This window comes from Neoarius graeffei, chromosome 9 (genome assembly GCF_027579695.1).
Source record: "Neoarius graeffei isolate fNeoGra1 chromosome 9, fNeoGra1.pri, whole genome shotgun sequence".
In the NCBI taxonomy this organism is placed as follows: Eukaryota; Metazoa; Chordata; class Actinopteri; order Siluriformes; family Ariidae; genus Neoarius; species Neoarius graeffei.
Window position 1 is genome coordinate 55,804,891 of NC_083577.1, and position 20,860 is coordinate 55,825,750.

The window sequence follows — 20,860 nt, forward strand, 5'->3', positions numbered from 1 at the left end:
GCCCGCAACTAGTTGGAGACACAACAATTGCGATAAAATATGCGAATTAGCGACAGTTTTCACTTGGAATCACACTGAATTGATATTTGCATATTTTTACCGAAATTGTTGTGTCTCCAACTAGTCGCAGGCTGTCGCAGCCCGGCTTTCCCTCGGCAGGCAGGGAAGTAGAGGAAGCCTCACGGAAACTGACTTGAGAAGGGTTCGTGACGGCTTTGCGACACCAGCGATGCATTTGCGGCTATTTCGAGAGAAATTTTGTCGCACAAATTTTTTGAACATGTTCAAAATTTCAGCGACAAAGGAGCGACACTTTGCGACTCATGCGAGGAAATTGAGAAGCCCCACGAATGTTTCAAGACACTTTTGAAACTCTCGCGAATGACGTTCGCAATTTGTCGCAGCTCAGTGAGATACTGGCTTATGCGGTAAAAGCTTTTATTTTATTTTTATTTTATTTAACCTTTATTTAACCAGGTAAAGCTTACTGAGATATAAAATCTCTTTTTCAAAAGCGACCTGGCCAAGAGACAGCAGACTTTATAGTACAAGCAATGATACAAATAATCATACAATAAATAAAAATATCAGAGATGGATTAACATCTGTAACACATTTTAACATCTGAATTAAAAACAATGACAAAGCCCAATGCTTTCAAGTTCCTTAGTTTTAAGAATTCTAACAAAGCTATCAAGAGGAATCAAATCCGACAATTTTAATTCATCTTGCAGAAAGTTCCATGCAGAGGGAGCAGCAAAGTGAAATGCCTTTTTCCCCAGTTCTGTGAAGACACGAGGGACAGTCAGAATAAAAAAGCCAGTGGATCGTAGGCTATAATGTCCATGATTCCTAACAAGGTAATTTCCGAGATAGGATTGGACCATACCAAGTAGAGCCTTATAAATAAAAGTCAACCAATGAGTGAATCTTCTAACAGACAGGGATGAGCATTCAGCTTTTTTGTACAAAGTGCAGTGATGGGTCAGATTCTTCCATCCAGTGACAAACCTCAGAGCACAATGATACACAGTATCCAGAGAACATAAACATGTAACTGGTGCATGCATGTACAGTACATCACCATAATCAAGCAGTGGAAGAAAGGTTGCTGACACCAGGCAACCTTCTGGCTCTCCCCTTTTAGTTATGCTGTCATAGTTAGTTGCCGGAGTCCCTACTTGTACTCAGTGCAATATATATACTGTTTCTACTTATTCAGGTGACATTGGGCATACCTAACAACCTGTGTTTTCTCTCTCTCCCCCCCTCCCCCCAAATCTGTCCCTCTGAGTTACATGTTGGTCCTGGGATCGAGATGCTGACCTCTTCTTCTCCTCGGACCTGCCTGATCCATCCTGGTGCCCTGTGTCTGGTTGGAGTCTCATCGCATCGCTCCTGTGGAGGACAGCCCTATATGGACAGTTGAAAGTCGCACTTGGATGGCTCTAGACACTTCGAGTTTTGCTATGATGGCTGAGGACAACAATTACCATGATAACCTTAGGACCACAGTTGTCATGAACAGTCTTGCACTCAAGACTTCATCAATGAACAGTTGATAACGTCAACAAAATAGACTTTGTGCTAAAACTATAATGAATTTCCTGCTTACACAATTATACTTTGTGACTATATACGACACACTTATAGAAGTGAGTTATTAATCATCACGCTATCTGTTATCACCCAAAAGAAGGACGGGTTCCCCTTTGAGTTTGGTTCCTCTCAAGGTTTCTTTGTGTCGTCACAGGGAGTTTTTCCTTGTCACCGTCGCCTCAGGTTTACTCATCAGGGATAAATAAATTTATTAAGGATAAAATTAATTGATATATTAAGTCTCATTTTCTGTAAAGCTGCTTTGTGACAATGTCTGTTAAGAAAGTTATACAAATAAACAGACTTGACTATTCTACAACTGTAGTAATCCATATTATGTAAAGAACTGCTCAACTAAGTAAAGAGAAACAACCTCTATCATTACTTTAAGGCATGATGTGTCTTTTAATGAATAAAAATAAAGAAAAAACATTGAATTTGAAGCTGTCAGAACTAATATGTAACAGTGAGTCATGCCTTGATCTACGTTTTTAAGTGCAAAACACACATCAGTTTGTAAATTTCTGGACAGTTGTGTTATCCTCGGGTCAAAATGACCCACTACTGTGTTTTAACAGCAGTGGAAAAATCCCCTAAATGAGATTGTTTCAACTTGAAATTTGATGACTATTCCTAGATTGACCCCAAGTTCTGTTGCAACTGTAGAGCTGGACAGAATTGTAACATCTAAATTCTATAACTAAATTGGAAATGTAATCAATAGAACATAACACACCAATTTAGTTAACAATTATTTCAGCACAAGTGTAAGAAAGTGTCAAAAGTCACACTGAGGCTGCTGCGTGTCAGATGCCTTAACAGTTTTCATAGATTCAATCTACAATAACAATTTCTCAAATTACTTAATTTTATTTGCTTCTTCAGGTGGACCTTGTGCATCTAAAAACACTGTCACAATCAGTGAGTCAATGACACTTGGGCACAAAAGTAGTGATAGCAAGATGAAGCTTAATGATGCATTGAAGCTTTTAAGCCAACTGTTAAAAATGGTCAAAAAAGACAAGTACCATATGAAACTATTTTAGATTGTAATGTTAAACTTGCAAACAGATCTTCCCAAATCTGACTTTTTTTCATATTTTATACATGCAGGTTAGGCTAATTGGTGGCTCTAAATTGACCGTAGGTGTGAATGTGAATGGTTGTTGGTCTCTATGTGTCAGCCCTGCGATGATCTGGTGACTTGTCCAGGGTGTACCCCGCCTTTCGCCCGTAGTCAGCTGGGATAGGCTCCAGCTTGCCTGCAACCCTGTAGAACAGGATAAAGCAGCTAGAGATAATGAGATGAGATAAGAAGATTTCTTTGGTGCCTTGCATACCGCTGACTGCTGTTGACCTGTTTAGCATGGTAACCCATATTTACAGAAGGAGTGTAGTCTGGACTGCTTTCTTCATGTCTTTTTATTATTGGGCACAAAAAGCAATAAGGATTAAATAGGCACAATATAGTCTTTGAAACATTAACTTATGTTGTTGCTTCACACTCACACACCAAAGATATACAGTACAGTACCAAACTTAAGCAAGTTCTACATTTAGAATGCACAAGCAGTGTTTTAAATCCAGGCTATGCTATTTATCTTCAAATACATATCACGAAAAGTTCGACCAATCTTCTAATGTCAAATATTTATACTGCAAAAAGTACATAAATTTGCCATGAGTGCGCTTGCGGAAATCGTACTCGTGTACTGCATACAAATCAGCTGCTCGTGCGTTTTTACTCATCTTTTGGTTGATATCTAAGCAATGTCATAGCACAACAAATTATTTCTGATGAGGAAATCTCATCTCATCTCATCTCATTATCTCTAGCCGCTTTATCCTTCTACAGGGTCGCAGGCAAGCTGGAGCCTATCCCAGCTGACTACGGGCGAAAGGAGTGTAGTCTGGACTGCTTTCTTTAGAGATGATGAGATGAGATGAGATGAGATGAGATGAGATGAGATATGGTGAAGAGAGGAAGGGGGAGGGAAGGGGCCAGCAGGAGAGATATTGCACTTTATATTGCACATTGTCCAGTATTGCTTATTGTTAGGCTAGGCTACTGCTCCTTCCCCTCCTCTGTCCTCCTGTTACTCCTCCTATTGTTTTGCACCCCAGAGACGCAAAACAATAAATTATTGTGTCTTCTGCATAAAAATGATACAAATCATTGGGCTCATTCTTATCAAATCTGTATGTACAGCTGATAAAACCTCTTGCCGATCAAAACATCACGTGACCATTTGGTGACGTCACGACGAACTTTCCTGTGAAGGCACGCATTTTATCACTTCGGAAGACCCGGTAACGGGAAAGAAAGCAACTACTGAGTCCTTCCGCCTGCGAATCGATTCACTTCATAGAATCGTTTAAAGACAGGCTCTTTGGAGAGTTGCCCATCACTGTGCGATATTAAAAGGAGCAGTAAGGCCACAAGTACAGCAATGTAACGGTCCTGGAAACAGCTGCAGCCTTAGCGGCACCGCCTGGCAGTGTGGGAGCCGGAGAGAAGGCAGCAGGTAGGTGTGCATCCTGCGGCTGTCTGTTTGGCGGAGTGACTCCGGGGCTTCGGGTTCTGCACAAGAGGCCGTGTAGAAGCGTGCTTCACAATATCTCCACTTGCGTCCTGATAAACTTCTCAGTCTGCTGTGGTGGCGGTGCAGCAAAACCCCAGGTGTCGTGTGCGCTCGTGTTTACGGCAGTTCAGAGTCTCAGAACCGTTAGCGCAGTGTCCGTGTTGAATTATTATAGTCGAACCAAACCCAGGCACTGCCTCGCTGTCTCCCACACTGAGCTCGTACAGAAGGTGTGTGTAATGATGGGCAGTGAGCGTAGAGCGTTCCTGAGCCCGGCTCTCGGAGATTACACCTTCCGGTCGGTACACATGTCTACACTGTAAATATTATTATACACTAGAGGTGATGTTTTTTTTTTTTTGATTGAACTAGTCAGAAAGGAATGCAGCTGTTTCATCTTCTCCAGACATTCGCCAATAAGGATCTGTTCCTTAACATGATTAAAATAGGTGAAGGTTTTCTTTTGATGTCATTCAGTTGGTACAGTGCACCGTTAAAACTAAACCCTGTTTCTCCAGGACTGCAGTCTATAATACAACATCAAGTGCAACACTGCAGGCAATAAACGACACCATAGACATAAGGTGCAGAGCTGAGTGTGCATATTGAGGTAGTATATGAAAAGGGAATAAATAAATGTAAACCTTGTTGTGTGAGACATTGTAAAGCAATAGTGTATTATTATCCACTGTGCAAAGATTGCAGTGTGAGTGGTGTGTTTAACAGTCAGTGAGAATCAGTCCAGTCCCTCAGAGTTGAGGAGTCTGACGGCATGAGGAATTGAGGAAGTGTATGAAAAAGGGAATGAATAAAAATGTAAACCTTGGTGGGGTTTGTGTGTGTGTGTGTGTGTGTGTGTGTGTGTGTGTATGTGAGAGAGAGAGAGAGAGAGAGAGAGAGAGAGAGAGATTGTAAACAATAGTGCATTAATGTCCACTGTGCAAAAGACTGCAGTGTGAGTGGTGTGTTCAATAAAATGTACACTCGAGAAAGAACAAAACCGTTACATTTTATGCAGTCATTCCGGGACATTTTTAATAATAATAATAATAATAATAATAATAATAATTCGTACAGTATTGTATGTGACTTTTATTTTGAAATGTCTGACCTCAGGGCGCAAAAACGAGCTCTTTTCCAAAATGCGATAAACGCCAAATTAAAAAAGAGAGTTCGTCGTGCTATTCTGCTGTGTACTGAGCCTGTTCACTGCTCTATTAATGTTTCATGCCAAATCGCTGTATTTCCTTGTTTATATGTGCTGCAAATTGTAGTTTCTCTCCAAAACGCTAGAGGCGCTACACCTGTTTTTTTGGCTGAGTGCGACATTTCCTCTCGACCAATCAGAGTTCGGTCAGCGTTCTACACTCTCCCTCATGGCGGCGCCCTGAAGCGAGGAGTTTTTTTTTTTTTTAATTGTCAAATATCATTGCATACATTTTGTATAAAAATATATATAACAGTCTGCCAGGGGTTATGGCATGGAAATAATAGTAGAAAAACAAATAAACAGAAACAGGAAAATAAATAAAATTACATGAATGCGTTGTACAGCACAAAAAGGGAATAAGACTTCACAGCTTTCTTATTAAGAGAACAAGAGATGGACGCTATATAATGATTTACATAAATGGAGAATTCAATAAAGGTTGGCTTTACATTTTGAAATTTTGACTTATGTATATATATGTTTGGCTAAAATGATAATGAAGTAAAACTCAGAAGTGGCATTCCTGTCTTGAGTAACAAAACCAAAGAGTACATTTTCCCATTTCAAAGCAAAATCAGGGTAGACAGAATCTATAATATATCTTGATAGTTTAGACCAAAATGTCTTTGTATGAGAGCATGACCAAAATAAAGTGTTCAAGTGTTTCTCTGTGATCCCTACAAAAGGTGCAGTTTACATCAATATCTTTAAGTTTCTGTAAATAGTGGTTGGTTGGGTAAAACCTATGTATCAACTTAAAATAAATCTCTCTGACCTTATTAGTCAAGCAGAATTTATGTGGTAGCAGCCACACTTTATCCCAACAAATGTCCCCTACATAACTAGACCAGAATGATAAAGAAGGTGGCGCAGTGGTGATTTCTTGTTGGAAAAGTTGACGGATTGTTTTGTTTGAATTCTTATGATTTGAAAAGCAACTTCTTCCAACATTAGTCTCAGCAACATCACGCACGACAGGGTCATATAACTGACCCTTAAAGCCTCTAAATAAAGAAATTATGCCCGCAGGGATGGCATCAAAAACAACAGAAAAGTCCTTCAGGGTGACAGGGATACCATATTTAAGAAGAAACTCAGAATAGGAATAAAGATGACCATCTTGATTGAAGAGTTGATTAACTAAAATGATATTGTTATCAAACCAATGCTTTAAAAAGAGTGATCTAGGCTATTTTTAAATAAAATATGCTTATTGTTCCAAATATAAAATCTTTGTGGGCTAAAGTTGTGTTTATATATCAGTGACCAGGCCAACAGGATTTGTTTATGGTAAGAAGCAAGTTTTACAGGAATTTTATCAATATTGTAATTGCACATTAGAACAAAGTTCAGACCCCCCAAAGAAGAAAAAATGTAATTGGGAATAAAGTTCCACAGTGATGTTGGATGCCTTAGAAAACGCTTAACCCAGTTTATTTTAAACGTGTAATTCAATGTGGAAAAATCTAGAAAGTTAAGGCCACCCTTAGGCTACGTTCACACTGCAGGCTGAAGTGACTCAAATCCGATCTTTTCGCCCATATGTGACCTGTATCCAATCTTTTATTGACAATATGAACGACACAGATCCGATTTTTTCAAATCCGACCCAGGCCGTTTGGATATGTGGTCCTAATTCCGATTCCTATCCGCTCTTTTCATATGCGACTTCAGTCTGAACCACCAGGGCCCTGTACTACGAAGCGGGTTTTCTGGCTTACCAGGGTAACTTCGAGAGTAACTTGATCACGTGCAGCGTAACTTCCCGATTAACCCATACTACAAAAGTTGGCTATGTTGAAACCGAGGTATGCTGCCATGGCAACTTACGCTGCATCTCAAACCTGCTCGTCTCAGGTTATGTTCTTGGTTAACCCGAGGTTTCCGATTAACCACACCCTTTTTAAACACCACCTCTCCACCGACATTTCCTCTAGAGACAATGCCAGCGTACCTGGATGACCCGTGCGATATTGGAGCGCAGATTAGAGATGGGATTTATGGCTCTGTGATGGGATCCGCATCTTTGTGATCCGTTCTTTGAAAAGAGCCGTTCAAAAGACTGGCTCATTTGGCTCTTTTTTAAATATTTATTCAGTTTTAAGAAGACAGCGTCTAAAGAAGCCAGATCCCTCTGCTTAGACAGTGACATCAATATTTCTGGACATACCTTTTATATAAAGCAACCTAGACTTACATTATTGTAACCCCTAAACGCTCATAAATAACCATTAAAAAACAATGAGGGCTTCAATGAATGTCCATGCAGAACGGCTTTTCTGTAAAAAAAAAAAAAAAAAAGAACCCACTCAAGAACGCAAGAATATTTTATAGAAAAACACTTGCTTTACAAAAACATTTAAGTCTGAGATATAAAATAGATACAAAAATATAACACAAGAACTAGTTATCACACAAGAACATTTTAATAGAAAAAAAACAAACTTTCTATATTAAAAATATTGAAATTGTAATAAAAATAGATACAACTATAAACAGCCAGATAAATAGATAAAGTTATAACAAGAACACAAGATTATTTTAATAGGAAAAAACAAACTATTAATGCAAAAAATATATTATTAGAAAAATAGATACAACTAGACAAACAGATAAATAAATAAAATACACAAAAATAGAACAAACAAAATGACGATAGAATAAATTAAATGAACGTCCGTGCAAAGTAGTTTTCCCACAATATTATCATTAATATCACACAACAACATTATAAACTATATACAAAACAATTTGAACTATTAGGCAAACAGATAAAACTTGAATAAATAAAAGGCAAATGAATGCTTGCCTGCACGCGCGCACACCCCATTATGAATGATGTTTTTATATTTCATTTTCACCTGTTGCCAGGTGCGTTTGGCACTGCTGTTGCCTCTGAAATGTTCACAGGACATACACCAACTTAGTCAAAGGGACTGAACAGTCAGTCATCCTAATTCATGTGACTCTGTGCACATATCAGCTTAAGTAGGCTACTCCATGAATTTACCATACCAAATTTTATTCAGGATTTTTCGGACATTAAACAAGCTATATATGACTGGGGCCACGTCGAAGGACCATTTTCTGTGACTTGTGATTGATCATGAAGCTTTCTCTCATCCTATACTTCTGTTCTGGAACATGTAGAAGGGAGAATGTACTTGCGCATTTACCCGATCGGCAATTCGTTGCCAACATGCTTGCCGCTCCTTATTGGCAGCCGCTGTGTTAGATTTTGCTCTTAATGTTGTTTTGAACTCCTCGTAGCTTTGCATTATGACAGCGCATTCTTCCTCCGTGAAGTACGGCGACCGTGCCATTGTGAACAGTGGGGATTTGCGCTGATAACCTCCCCTTTAACGTGAACGCGCATTAACCCTGATTAGGTTAAACCAGGTTCAACAAATCAACTTCATAACTGGCGTCGTAGTACCGTTTAACCCCAAACAAGATAACCAGGTTTTGTCAACCCCGGTTTAGCGGGGGAACCCTGGGTTACTTCTGGGTAGGTTAACCTCCGTTCGTAGTACAGGGCCCAGGTCGCATTCATCCGACTTACACGTCATCAACAAGCCACAAACGTCACTATTCTGCGCTGAAGTAGGCGGCGGGTCTCTCAAAAAAAGTTACAACAACATGGCGCATAATCACGGGCGCAGATAGAGGGGGGGAAGGGTGGGATTCGTCCCACCCAGATTTAAATTCACTTCGTTCGGTCCCCCCCACTTATAGGGAGGAAAAAACGTCTATGCTGTCTTTCTTTGCATAAGGCAAACCTCACGGAAAAATCAAAAGACTAATTATCATTCGGTTTATTGAGGTGCACGGCAGTGTATACATAGTTGCAACAACTCACATAAAACAAAACAAAGACTGATATTCGGTTGGTTGAGCTGCGCAGACTGCACAGGTTGCGAGCTCGAGCTTGGTTGCTATGGTAACCCACAACAAGTTTGACAGGCATATCGGGGTTGGTTTGCTGGCAGCTTTGTCCCCCCCAGTTCAAAAAACGTATCTGCGCCCCTGCGCATGACATCAATGCGAGGGACGCTTCGGGCTGTGAAGGTTCTGAATCTTCTCAATGGAAGGACGCAGAGGTTAGGAAGCTGATTTCCATTTGGGGGGATACAGCTATTCAAGCTAGATTGGATGGGTCAGACCGCAACCGGGTATGACCCGGTTTTACTTCCGTAAACACTGGCCATGCTCACTGCGTGTGACGTCGTCGTATCCTGCAATGCGCATGCGGAACACTTTTAGGTCGCTTTTCGTTCATACTGAGGATCACATACAAGTCGCATATATTTGTTAATGTGAACGACCTCACAAAAAAATCGGATTTCACAAAAAAATCGGAATTGAGCATTAAGCCTTGCAGTGTGAACGTAGCGTTACAGTATTCATTCATTATGACAGATTTTTTAACAAAGTGAGTACGGTTTTTCCAGACAAAGTCATATAAAATTTTGTCTATATCTTTACATGTTTGTGTATCTACGCTCAAGGAGAGAGCAGCATACGTTAACCTGGAGATCCCCTCTGCTTTGGAAAGTAAAATTCTGCCACTTAAAGACAGATCACGAAGAAGCCATTGATTTAATCTTTTTTTTTTGTTTTATCAATAATGGGAGAGAAATTAACTGAGCATCTATGAGAGTCTTGTTTGTCTATAGTGACACCCAAATAAACTACAGAGTTTTTAACAGGAATATTTGAAACAGAATCAACGTCGCAGTCCTTGATAGCTAGTAGTTCACACTTTTTTAGATTTAAGTGAAGACCAGATGCCCTAGAAAACACATCCATAAGGCTGATGGCTAAAGGGACTTGAGAACTGTTCTTTAGAAACAAAGTTGTATCATCAGCTAATTGACTGATGAAAATAGTTTTATCAGCTATGGTGATACCTTGTAGGTTGCTTGATTTAATATAAGTGCACAAAAGTTGGGCAGCAAGCAAAAATAAGTACGGTGAAATAGGACATCCTTGACGGATGCCTCTCTGAACCTCAAATCTAGCTGAAGATCCATGTTTAAGCTTTATAGAACAGTTTGCTCTGTTGTAGAGTGTTTTTATAGCATTACAGAAGAAGTTACCAAAACCAAATTTTCTAAGTGCGTCATAGAGAAAGTTGTGCTCAACTGTATCAAAGGCCTTGCGGAAATCTAAGAAAAAAATAAAGCTATCATCATAAATTAAGTGAGAGTAGTCAATAAGATCTAAAACCAGTCTAATGTTGTCAGAGATATGCCTATTGTGCATAAACCCAGTTTGAGCCTCATCAATAACTGAAGAAAGTACAGCTTTAATTCTTTTGGCGAAAATGATAGTCAGCAACTTGTAGTCATTGTTCAGCAAACAAATAGGACGCCAGTTGTCAGTCAAGAGTATGCCTTTTTGAGGCTTTGGAATAAGTGTTATTAAACCTTGAGTCATGCTCCATGGCAATGTACTGACTGATAAGCTCTCATTAAAAACTTCTGACAAAAAAGGTGCTAACTGTAGAGAGAATAATTTATAGAATTCAGACGTTAAGCCGTCTGTACCAGGAGATTTGTTATCCTTTAAAAGACTAATACAATTCTTAACCTCTGATAGAGATAAGGGAAGATCACACATGTTTTTTTCTGATTCATCAAGTTGGGGAATATCCTGTAACAAGTTAAAGAATGTTTGTGCGTCACTGTCAGAGTATTCTGTTTTGTATAGTGTCTTGTAAAAGGTGGAGCAAAATTTTGAAATAATATTGGGGTCATCAGTTACAACATCATTAATTTTAAGTTCAGATACAGAGTTCATATTGGCTCTATACTTCTCCAGTTTAAAGAAATAGGCAGAGTTCTGTTCACCTTCCTCTAACCATCGCCTCCGTGATCTAATAAAGGCACCTTTAGCCCTCCTTTTATACACTCCATCTAAGTTCTCTTGCAAATTAACCAGCTCTACTTTCTGTTCATCTGTAAGGGTGTCTGGAGATATCTGGGAGAGCACAGCGATTTTGCTAATGATGTTCTGTTCTTCAGCAGCCCTAATCTTGGCAAGGTTACTACCAAACTTCCTAAGATACTTAGAAGATTCATATTTAAATAACTCCCAGTTTAAACCAAAAGAATTATCACGTTCAGCTTTGGTGAGGAAATGCTTGATTAGTTGCAGTATATGAGATTTTACTTCTTCATGCTCAAGAAGACAGTTGTTTAATTTCCAGTAGTTGGCTTTGATGTAGCGACTATTTGAAGGCCGTAAGTTTATAGAGATAGATATGGCTTTGTGATCACTGAGGGGACATGGACGAATATTAAATGAGATGTCCTGCTCTTTTAAATTACTAGAGACTAACCAGAAGTCAATACGTGATAACCTTGTATGATCTTTGTTATTCCAGGTGTATATAGCAGTATTTGGAAATTTAGCTCTCCATATGTCCACCACGTTAAATCTTTCCATGAATGATTTTAGAAAAGCGTTTCTCGTGCTGCAGACATGAGGCCATCTATCTATTTGAGGATTTAGAACTACATTAAAATCCCCTCCCATTACTATATGAGAATTAGGGAATTTAGACAACCAGTGTTTAAGTCTGTCTTCTATGTCCAGAAATAGTTGAGTGTTCTCAAGTGTACCCATACACATTTATGATAATGAAAGTAACTTTATTGTGATTAATTACTTGACAAATGTAATGCCCATTTGGGTCTGTGTCTGTGTGCACAATATTGCCATTAAACCTATGCTTTAGGGTTAACACACCTGCAGATCTTTCGTTGCAATGAGAAAACCATAGATCATATCGCCACTGACTTCTCCAAAAGTTGACGTCCTTAGAAACTGAATGAGATTCCTGGTAGAAACATAAATCTGTATTTTGCTGCTTTGAAAACAAAAAAAGTGCTTTACGTTTAGTGATATTTCTTAAACCCCTGGCATTTAATGAAAGAATAGATAAAGAAATGCTTTGAGAACGAAGTAGCTGGATAAACTGTAATATCTGGCACACTGAGCCAGCACTGCACTGTTAACATTACCATCAGGAAAAAAACACAGCCTAATATGAATTAGGCAGGCCAAATGGTCGAACATGTCTGTAAACCTAAAACTTATGCTTAAGGCAACCCACAGTTGAGAGAGCTTTCTTAGCTCTTAGTCTTTGAGGTAGGTCTACATGGTCTAGAGAAAACGTCTTGACCGAAAGGCGAACAAGCAACTCGTAGTCCAGCCTCCTGCAGACTAGAGGACACATCAGGTAAGATCGGGGAAAAGTTCATCTTCACCGATGAATGCACGTCCCCCTACGAAGTAGGCATTCTTTCCTTCATCACGCGCTTTCTTCACTGCAGGCCACAGGATCATTCTGGAATCCTTCACAGATTTCGGCAGATCTTCGGCGAATCGGAGCTTGTGGTCATGCATGAAGGGATGATTTTTTGCAGCCCTCCAAACAGCATCTCTGCATGAACGCAGGGCAAATCGGATGATGATGGCCCTCGGCCCCGTGTCCCCTGGCTTCTTTTTCCCAAGGCGATGTGCGATGTCGATGGCCTCATCAGCTTTGTCTTCCTTCTGGAGGATGGTTTGACATAGTTGCACCACATTTTTCTTCACGTTTTCGTTTTGGCTTTCAGGAACGCCATACAGCTTCAAGTTCCATCTTCTTGAGTATGACTCCATATCAGAGATACGTGCCTGGAGTTTAGCCATTTTCGATTCTTCTTTTTTGAGTCGCGTGTCGACATTGTTTACTTTCTTCTGAGTATCTTTTATTTCACTGAATGCAAAGTCCATTGATTTCTTTAAGCCTTCTATTTTCATAGTGTTATCAATTTTCTTTGAATTTTCGCTCACCAACCTCTCGATGGCATCAGCGCGGTCGTTGAGGAGTTTGGACAAAGTTTGGATAACCTTGTTGTCCTGTGTAGATTCCTCGTCCGTTCCGTACAGAGCTTTTTTGGCAACTGGAGATTTGGACGGTGTCACTGGTATGGATGGAAAGTCGTCAGCCATCACTGCTACTGTAGACACGAGGCTGTAGTCATGGCAGGATGCTATCAAAGCGTTAGCTTTATCTGGTGTGCCGTCTACGATGTTGTGTCTTTTCCTTTCACGATTAGGCATTTGGTAGCAGCAGGTAGTTATATGATCTTTCGTTGTTAAATTGTTCTGGGTTCGTCTGTATTTATGTATTACCGTTTCTTTTCCGTTGTTTTTTAAAGTTTTGTGCAGGAGCTCAGCAAAGGACGTCTTACTCGGTCGCCATCTTGGACTGAAGCGAGGAGTTTTGTTTGCTTGTGTAGCTTCTTGAGCACAAATAACTTTTGCAAATGGTGGTTGTGAATACTTTTGATGGTTCTAAAGAACCTGTGAGACCTACACCAGGTGGTAGAAGATGTTTAAACAAAGATAACCATGAACGAGAGCAAACTAAGAAAATTCGCTATTCTGGTGGCGGGCTGATTCCCGCCGTTGGATGTAAACACACTGCTGCCAAAAACTTTTGCCATGCAGATAAATTAACACCTGATATTTTATGTAGCGGGCAATGGTGCTGTTTTTACAGGTTCAACACTTTACTGAATAACTTGATTATTGAATGTATTTTTATCAATGTTGATTATTGTTATTTAGTTAGTGGTTTTGTCATGCTATTTAAGGTGGCGGTGGCACTTTGAATGGATTGCATTTAAAAAATTGAACTAACTGGCCATTTGTTATTTAGTTAGTTGTTTTCTGTGGTGGTCAGTCTTAAAACGTAAGATTAAACATAAATGAATGTTATTTAACCTTCATCCTACCAAGTGGGGGTCCATCTGGACCCCGCACCTATATGTTTGTTTGCCATTTTAAAAATATGTGACATACTGCCTCACCGTTTTATGAATTTGTTGGAATTTATGTCTTAATTAAAACACTAAAGCACCGGAAGATCAGCTTTTTGCATTGTGAAGGTATAATTAATTTGTTACTGGGGTCCAACCGGACCCCAGAGTAAAGTTTATCTGTCTTTCATTTTATAATTGAATAGCACACTGAAAGTTAACTTCTTTTATGTTCCATAATGAACCTACCAAGGCATTCCTTCTTGGGGTCCGTGTGGACCCCACTGCTGCAATAAGCACAGGCTGCAAATCAAAAGCCCTAAATTATTTTACAATTATTTTTTTGTTTTAAATTCTGTAAGAAAAGACCTAAGTTGTAATCCAGAATGTTTTACAGCTGCATGAGCTGCAAAAATCATGTATATAATGCCAATTTTTTTTTGTGGCGCTATAATTTGCTCCATGTATGCTAGTTATTGCAATATTATTGCAATGTTATTGCATTTATAATACATCATTGATATTCAGCCATAGTGGATTTTGTTCTTCAATAAAGTTATGTCTGTTTGCTGCATTGAATTGGTTCTTACTGCATTGATTTCAAGGTATTCCCCTCCTGGGGTCCATACGGACCCCGCCTGGTAGTTTGTGTATGTAAAATTGGCTGGTAGGATGAAGGTTAAGTGTGTTATTTATGCCTTGGGCCCTTTAGTGTATTGCTGTTATTAATACAAGATGTTCTGAACAAAACTTATCTGGTGATTTGGTCTTTATAAGCTTTAATTTTAAAGAAAAGTATTGGGGTCCCCAATACAATACAAACGGACCCCACATGGTAAGATTAAGGTGTAAAATAGCATGGTAGGATGAGGGTTAAGTGTTTATATAAATTATTTGATTTTATTATAAATTGTATGATGAAAGTTCCTGATATTATATATCTACAGCATGTTCTCTCGTTTTAAAAACAGAAAGACAGAAAAAATGAATGGATTTATAGCGTTTTGAAAAAAAATATAATAAACTTTGGATTTATAATCGATAACATTGTTGTTAGATTTGTCAATTATTGTTGAAAATGTTCAGACTGAACCAACTATCTATTATAACAGGATAAATTAAATATTTGCAAAATGTATGGGTCTGGGTAAATGTCATTTTTCTGAAAACAATCGAAATGGATTTATAGCATTTTGGAAAAGAGCTCTACATATAATCTTTACCACTGTAGAAATGTTTATTAATATTTCTACAGTGGTAAAGATTATATATTAAGACGCGTTTTTGCGCCCTAAGGTCAGGCATTTCAAAATAAAAGTCGCATCCAATACTGTACGATTTATGATTCTCTCATCTCATTATCTCTAGCCGCTTTATCCTGTTCTACAGGGTCGCAGGCTATTATTATTATTATTATTATTATTAATGTCTGTGATTAATGAAACATAAGGACAAATGTAAATCAAGCACATTTAAACACGGGAAACATCTGGCTTACTTGTGAAAATAGTGTGTGATATATAAAAAGAGAGAGGGGGATATTACATGGTTGCAGGAAAATATGAAGTTTATCTTTGAGCGGTGAATGGATATATCACAAATGAGTGAAAATATTTTAACATGAGAAGATTAACTTCATATCTTTGCGCCACCGTGTAATGTTCTTTATATTATATGGACACATCCACAAAAAAACCCCACCCTCAAGTTAATTGAAAGAATTTTAATTTTGAACCAGTTCACCATTTTGACAGCACGCATCAAATCAGTGGGAAAAGACTGGGAGTGGTGTCATCGGAGTGAAATATCGGGAATTATTATACATACAGGAGACTTTTTCGATGGAATAAAAACATTTATTCTATTCCCTTCTAGTGGGTTTCATTCATTTGGTTTGATAGCATGCAATATTGTTAGCATGTCGCCTATCTTACTTGTATTACGTCACTACGCAATGGAGCATGAGCATTGAATATGGTTTACGATATTGCATGGTTGTCAAGATAACGTGACCTCACACGTCGGAGCTGATGTAAATATCCAATGAGAGAGTTTTCTGCTGCGCATGCACAGAATCATTTCTTTGTTCGCTGGCAGCGTCCGCAGTAAACTGTCACAATGATTTGAAAATGCCACAAGATATGCATTACACATAAAACTTTCGCACTAGCAAGCGACTGTGACAATTTGTAAACAAAAATGGCCACCAGGTTTGCGTCGTTAAATACGAAAGATTTTGAGAGAATTTTGAAAGAGAAAGACGCATTGAACACCTGAAAGGCTACCAAAACTTCATGAGATATTCTTCACACATATTTACAAGAGAAAAACATACAAGCAGACATTCAAAACAAAACAAAACAAAACAGGAAAAGAGCAATAGCTGAAATATTGTCAAAGTTCTGCTTGGAGGTGAGGAAACGTGATGGAGACTTTTTACAAGAGGACTTCAATAGTGAGTATTTGTTGCGGCGACCTGCCACAAGGAGTGCCTGAACGCAGGCTCACATGATTGACAGCTGCCTCCGCCACTTCCTGCTACGCTGAATCGCTGCGCTACCAGCGCACGCACGCTGCGCTGAACAGGCAGCCAATCACAGCGCTAGTTAGCAGGGCAGCCAATCACAACGCTAGTTAGCAGGGCAGCCAATCACAACGCTAGTTAGCAGGGCAGCGGTCGTTCTAGAACGATAGGCAGAATTGACATTCAGTTTGTAACGAAGCAGCAGCGCAGCAGTTGCAAAGAGAATTCGCTACTAACACAAACTTTACAGCACATCAGGGAAAAAAGGACAAAAAAGGCTACCGGTAAACCCACTGAACTTTTTTATATGCAAACGCTGCGCTCGCAGTAATCCGTGGGCATGAGAAATGTTTGTTCCTTACCTGTGATTGGTTTAATGGTTTAAACCAGGGGTCTTCAATCCTATCCACAAAGGGCCAGTGTGGCTGCAGGCTTTCATTCCAACCAAGCAGGAGCTACACCTGATTTCACTTGTTTAATCATTTCACCCTCGTCTCCAATCAACAATCAAGTGAGCCTCCAATTTGGCTGTAATGAAAGCCTGCAGCCACACTGGCTCTTTGTGGATAGGATTGAAGACCCCTGGTTTAAACTTTCTTTCTCAGTGGCGTGTAGTAAAATATCTTCAGTTAAAGTGAACAAACTGCCTGTGAAAGGGCTAATGGTTAAAATGGTTCTTAGTTTAAAACTGGTTTTCTGTTCATTTATATTTGTTCAGCAACATATTACCTGAATGATTAAAAATGGTTAAAATATACTTAATTTACCTTATACATAAATATTTATATATTGTTGCCTAATTAACTTGGGCTTTGTTATAGAAAAACAAGCATTTATTCATACATGCTTTGTTGTAGACAAACAGGCATTTATTCATACATTTATTTTATGTTTGTATGTTTAAAGGTTTTTCACCTTCTAGCTTTGGCTTCTACTTCTGATTCTACTTCTGATTCTGGTTCTACTTCTACCTTTTCTTCTGGGAAAACCCACTACTACCACAATTCTACTATAACGTCAGTTCCACTGAAAACCAATAAAATGTGTGGAATCCTGTGTCCGAGTCCTTCCCTTTCAAGTGTGGGAAACTCTGATGCTCACATACACTTGACAGTATTTGTGCTGGCATTAATAATCATTTGAAAGATACATAGTGTCAAGAGCTCGATAATGTCACACATGCTTCAATGGACTCTTATTGAAGCACATTCTTAACTTTTTGTAAAATCTTCAATTGTTCCATTGAATGTATGTTTGAGTGTATATATAATAATATTAGCTGGCCTTTTTTTCATGGTATATCAGATATTTCATTCAGCTAGCATGATATTGAACTCATATTCAATTCGTTCAATATCATGCTAGCTCAATGGAATATATGATATATACCACTCAATGCCAGCCAATATTATTTGAATATTGATCACTCAGATCCTTGATGTATTTCGTATGAAAAATGCAAGTTTTTCAACATGAGAAGATAAACTTAATATCTTTAAGCCAAAGTATGATTTTTTTTATCTTATGTACTGTAGACACATTCACAAACAAAGTACCCAAATTTATCAAAACAATTCATCAATTTCCTCATGAGTGACATATCGAGATTTATGCCACGGTTTTGGTTCTCGATGTCCCGGATGTAGCTCGTGTGAAAAATACGAGGGGTGTATTTCCCAGTACAACACTCGTGTCTATATAATATACATGTAGGATGTATACATGTATATTATAAAATGTAAAAAAAAATTACATTTATAGACCTACAGTCCCCTCCAAAAGTATTGGAATAGCAAGGCAAATTCTTTTGTTTTTGGTATACATTGAAGACGTTCTGAGATCAAAATATCATACAAGACAATAGATCAGAATTTCATCTTTTATTGACTGATGTTTACAAGTAGATGTGTTAACTTAGAACATGGTACCTTTTTGTTTAAACCCATTTTTCAAGTGACTAAACATATTGGAGCATGTGACGTGTTGCCCGGGTGTGCCCTGTTAATTGATTGTCTAAACAGTTGATAGCTCCGAATGTCTGTGCTTGGTTTGTGCCCTGGGTTTCACCTGTGAAGTCTGTATTTGTTGTTAAAAAAGATAAACCAATATGAAGACCAGAGATCTGTCTATGGGAGAAAAGCAAGCCATTTTAAAGCTGAGAGTCAGTTGGCAAGTTTGGAATTGGTAAAGAAATACAGAGATGAGCCACAAAAGTTCTGGAACCAAGATTAACCTCTATCAAAGTGATGAAAAAGCCAAAATATAGAGAAAGAAACAATCAGTTCATGATCCAAAACATTTGAGCTCATTGATCCAGCCAGGTAGAGTTAGTGTCATGGCTTGGGCTTGCGTGGCTTCTTCTGGACCAGGCTCACTAATCTTTATTGCTGATGTAACTCATGATGGTAGCAGCAGAATGAATCCAGAAATCTACAGAAAGATTCTGTTTACTAAGTTACAGAGAAATGTATCCAATCTTAGGGATGAACTTCATCATGCAGCAAGGCAATGACCCAAAACATACTGCCAACCCAACAAAGGACTTTTATTAAGGGAAACAAGTGGAAGGTTTTAGACTGTCCAAGTCGATCAACAGACCTTAACCCAACTGGTTAAGGTTTCATTTCACCACCTGAAGAGGAGACTGAAGGGAGAAACCTCCCTCCAAAAAACCCAAACAACAACCGAAAGAAGCTTTAGTACAAACTTGGAAAAGCATCACAAAAGAAGAATGCAACAGTTTGGTGATGTCAGTGGGTCTTAGCTTGTTGCATTTATTGCAAGTAAGTGACATGCTAAAATGTTAGTTTTATTTAATTTATTTGAACACAACACTTTTTTGCAATACTTTTTACAATACTTTTGCTCACCTAAAAATTGGATGGTCTGCCACCAAAGATGCCTTGTTTTAAATTGTTTAACACATCTAGATGTAAATATCAGGACATCAAAGCTAAAATTCTGATCTATTAGCTCATATTCATATTTTCACCTCAAACCCAAACGTCTCCAGTGTATAGCAAAAGAATTGGCCTTCCTGTTCCAAAACTTTCAGAGGACTGAACGGAGGTCTGCTGGGACACTTGGGCCCTTTGTTGACAAGAATAGCCAGAAAACAAGCATGATGTAATTGGGATCATTTATAGGCTATCCACGTGAAGTCATGGTCACACAGTGATGACTTTGCTTGTTTCCTTGCTGAGTGCTAATAGAAAATTGGAAAACATCACTACTTCTGAAGAAAACTGCCCTTGCAATGCTCCAATCAGTTTCATACATGACCTTCTGTTTTATTTACAATATTGTCCAACATGATACATAAATTTTAGGCTTATTTTTATATTCATGTTTAGGCTTGATTTTATGAAATTTGTCCCAAGTGGGGTCTCTGTAACTTCACTTGCATTCCTGGTTTGACCTTCAGCTGCCCATCACCTGCTGTAGCAAAGAGCCCAAAGGACATTCTTAGCTTTCACAGTATAGCCCATTCTGACCACTTTGCTCAGCAGAGAAAAGTGAAGTGTTTTGATACATGGAAAAAGAAAATTAGACATGAACCCCGATGCAGATGTGATCTTCTTATGCTGCTGTACATTTATTGTCTTTTTCTCCCTGTCAGATTGTAAAAGTTCTTCTTAGTGAGTATCGCTGATGGCTAACTGGCGCTGTATCTCGTAATGATGAGAATGGCATCAAACCATGGAGAGACAAATGCCCAGATTTGTGACCATCTTTTTTTTCTTGGCACTATCAGGCTTTATAATACTCCTCTGCAACATCACATCTCTGGAAGTGAGTACAGTGATTCTACCAGTGGAACTTTGTGCTAAGTACCTTTTGATATCGGTGCATTTTCTGTGCTACACAAGAAAATGACGACAAACGTATCTACATTTATTCTGTTATGGACCATATTTCAAGATAATTTTAGTTTAGATTCACTTTAATTAAACAGCACTTGCAAAGAGTACCCTATTTATTCATGAAAGAAGAACAAATAGCTTTTTGTCCCCCTGGCAGATAATGCAGGGGTATATAGCTATTGCTCTGTCTGTCTGTCTGTCTGTCTGTAAACATTTTAGTTTCCGGAGCATAACTCAAAAACTAAATTTTTTTACACGAAACCTCA

General features: G+C 38.7%; 1 protein-coding gene across 3 annotated transcripts in view; it reads left to right on the top strand.

Moving 5' to 3' along the window:
- The first annotated feature begins 3,840 nt into the window (after positions 1–3,840).
- Positions 3,841–20,860, top strand: part of LOC132891832 (NXPE family member 3-like) — a 37,449-nt gene continuing 20,429 nt past the window's right edge. The window contains exons 1-2 of one of the 3 annotated variants that reach the window (XM_060929857.1): positions 3,841–4,124; positions 20,351–20,523. In XM_060929857.1, coding sequence (XP_060785840.1) covers positions 20,431–20,523 — 93 coding nt within the window. In that variant the 5' untranslated portion in view covers positions 3,841–4,124; positions 20,351–20,430. Of the gene's footprint in view, positions 4,125–19,406; positions 19,515–20,350; positions 20,524–20,860 lie in introns of those variants that run through there. The other 2 variants (XM_060929855.1, XM_060929856.1) reach the window with 2 other exon arrangements.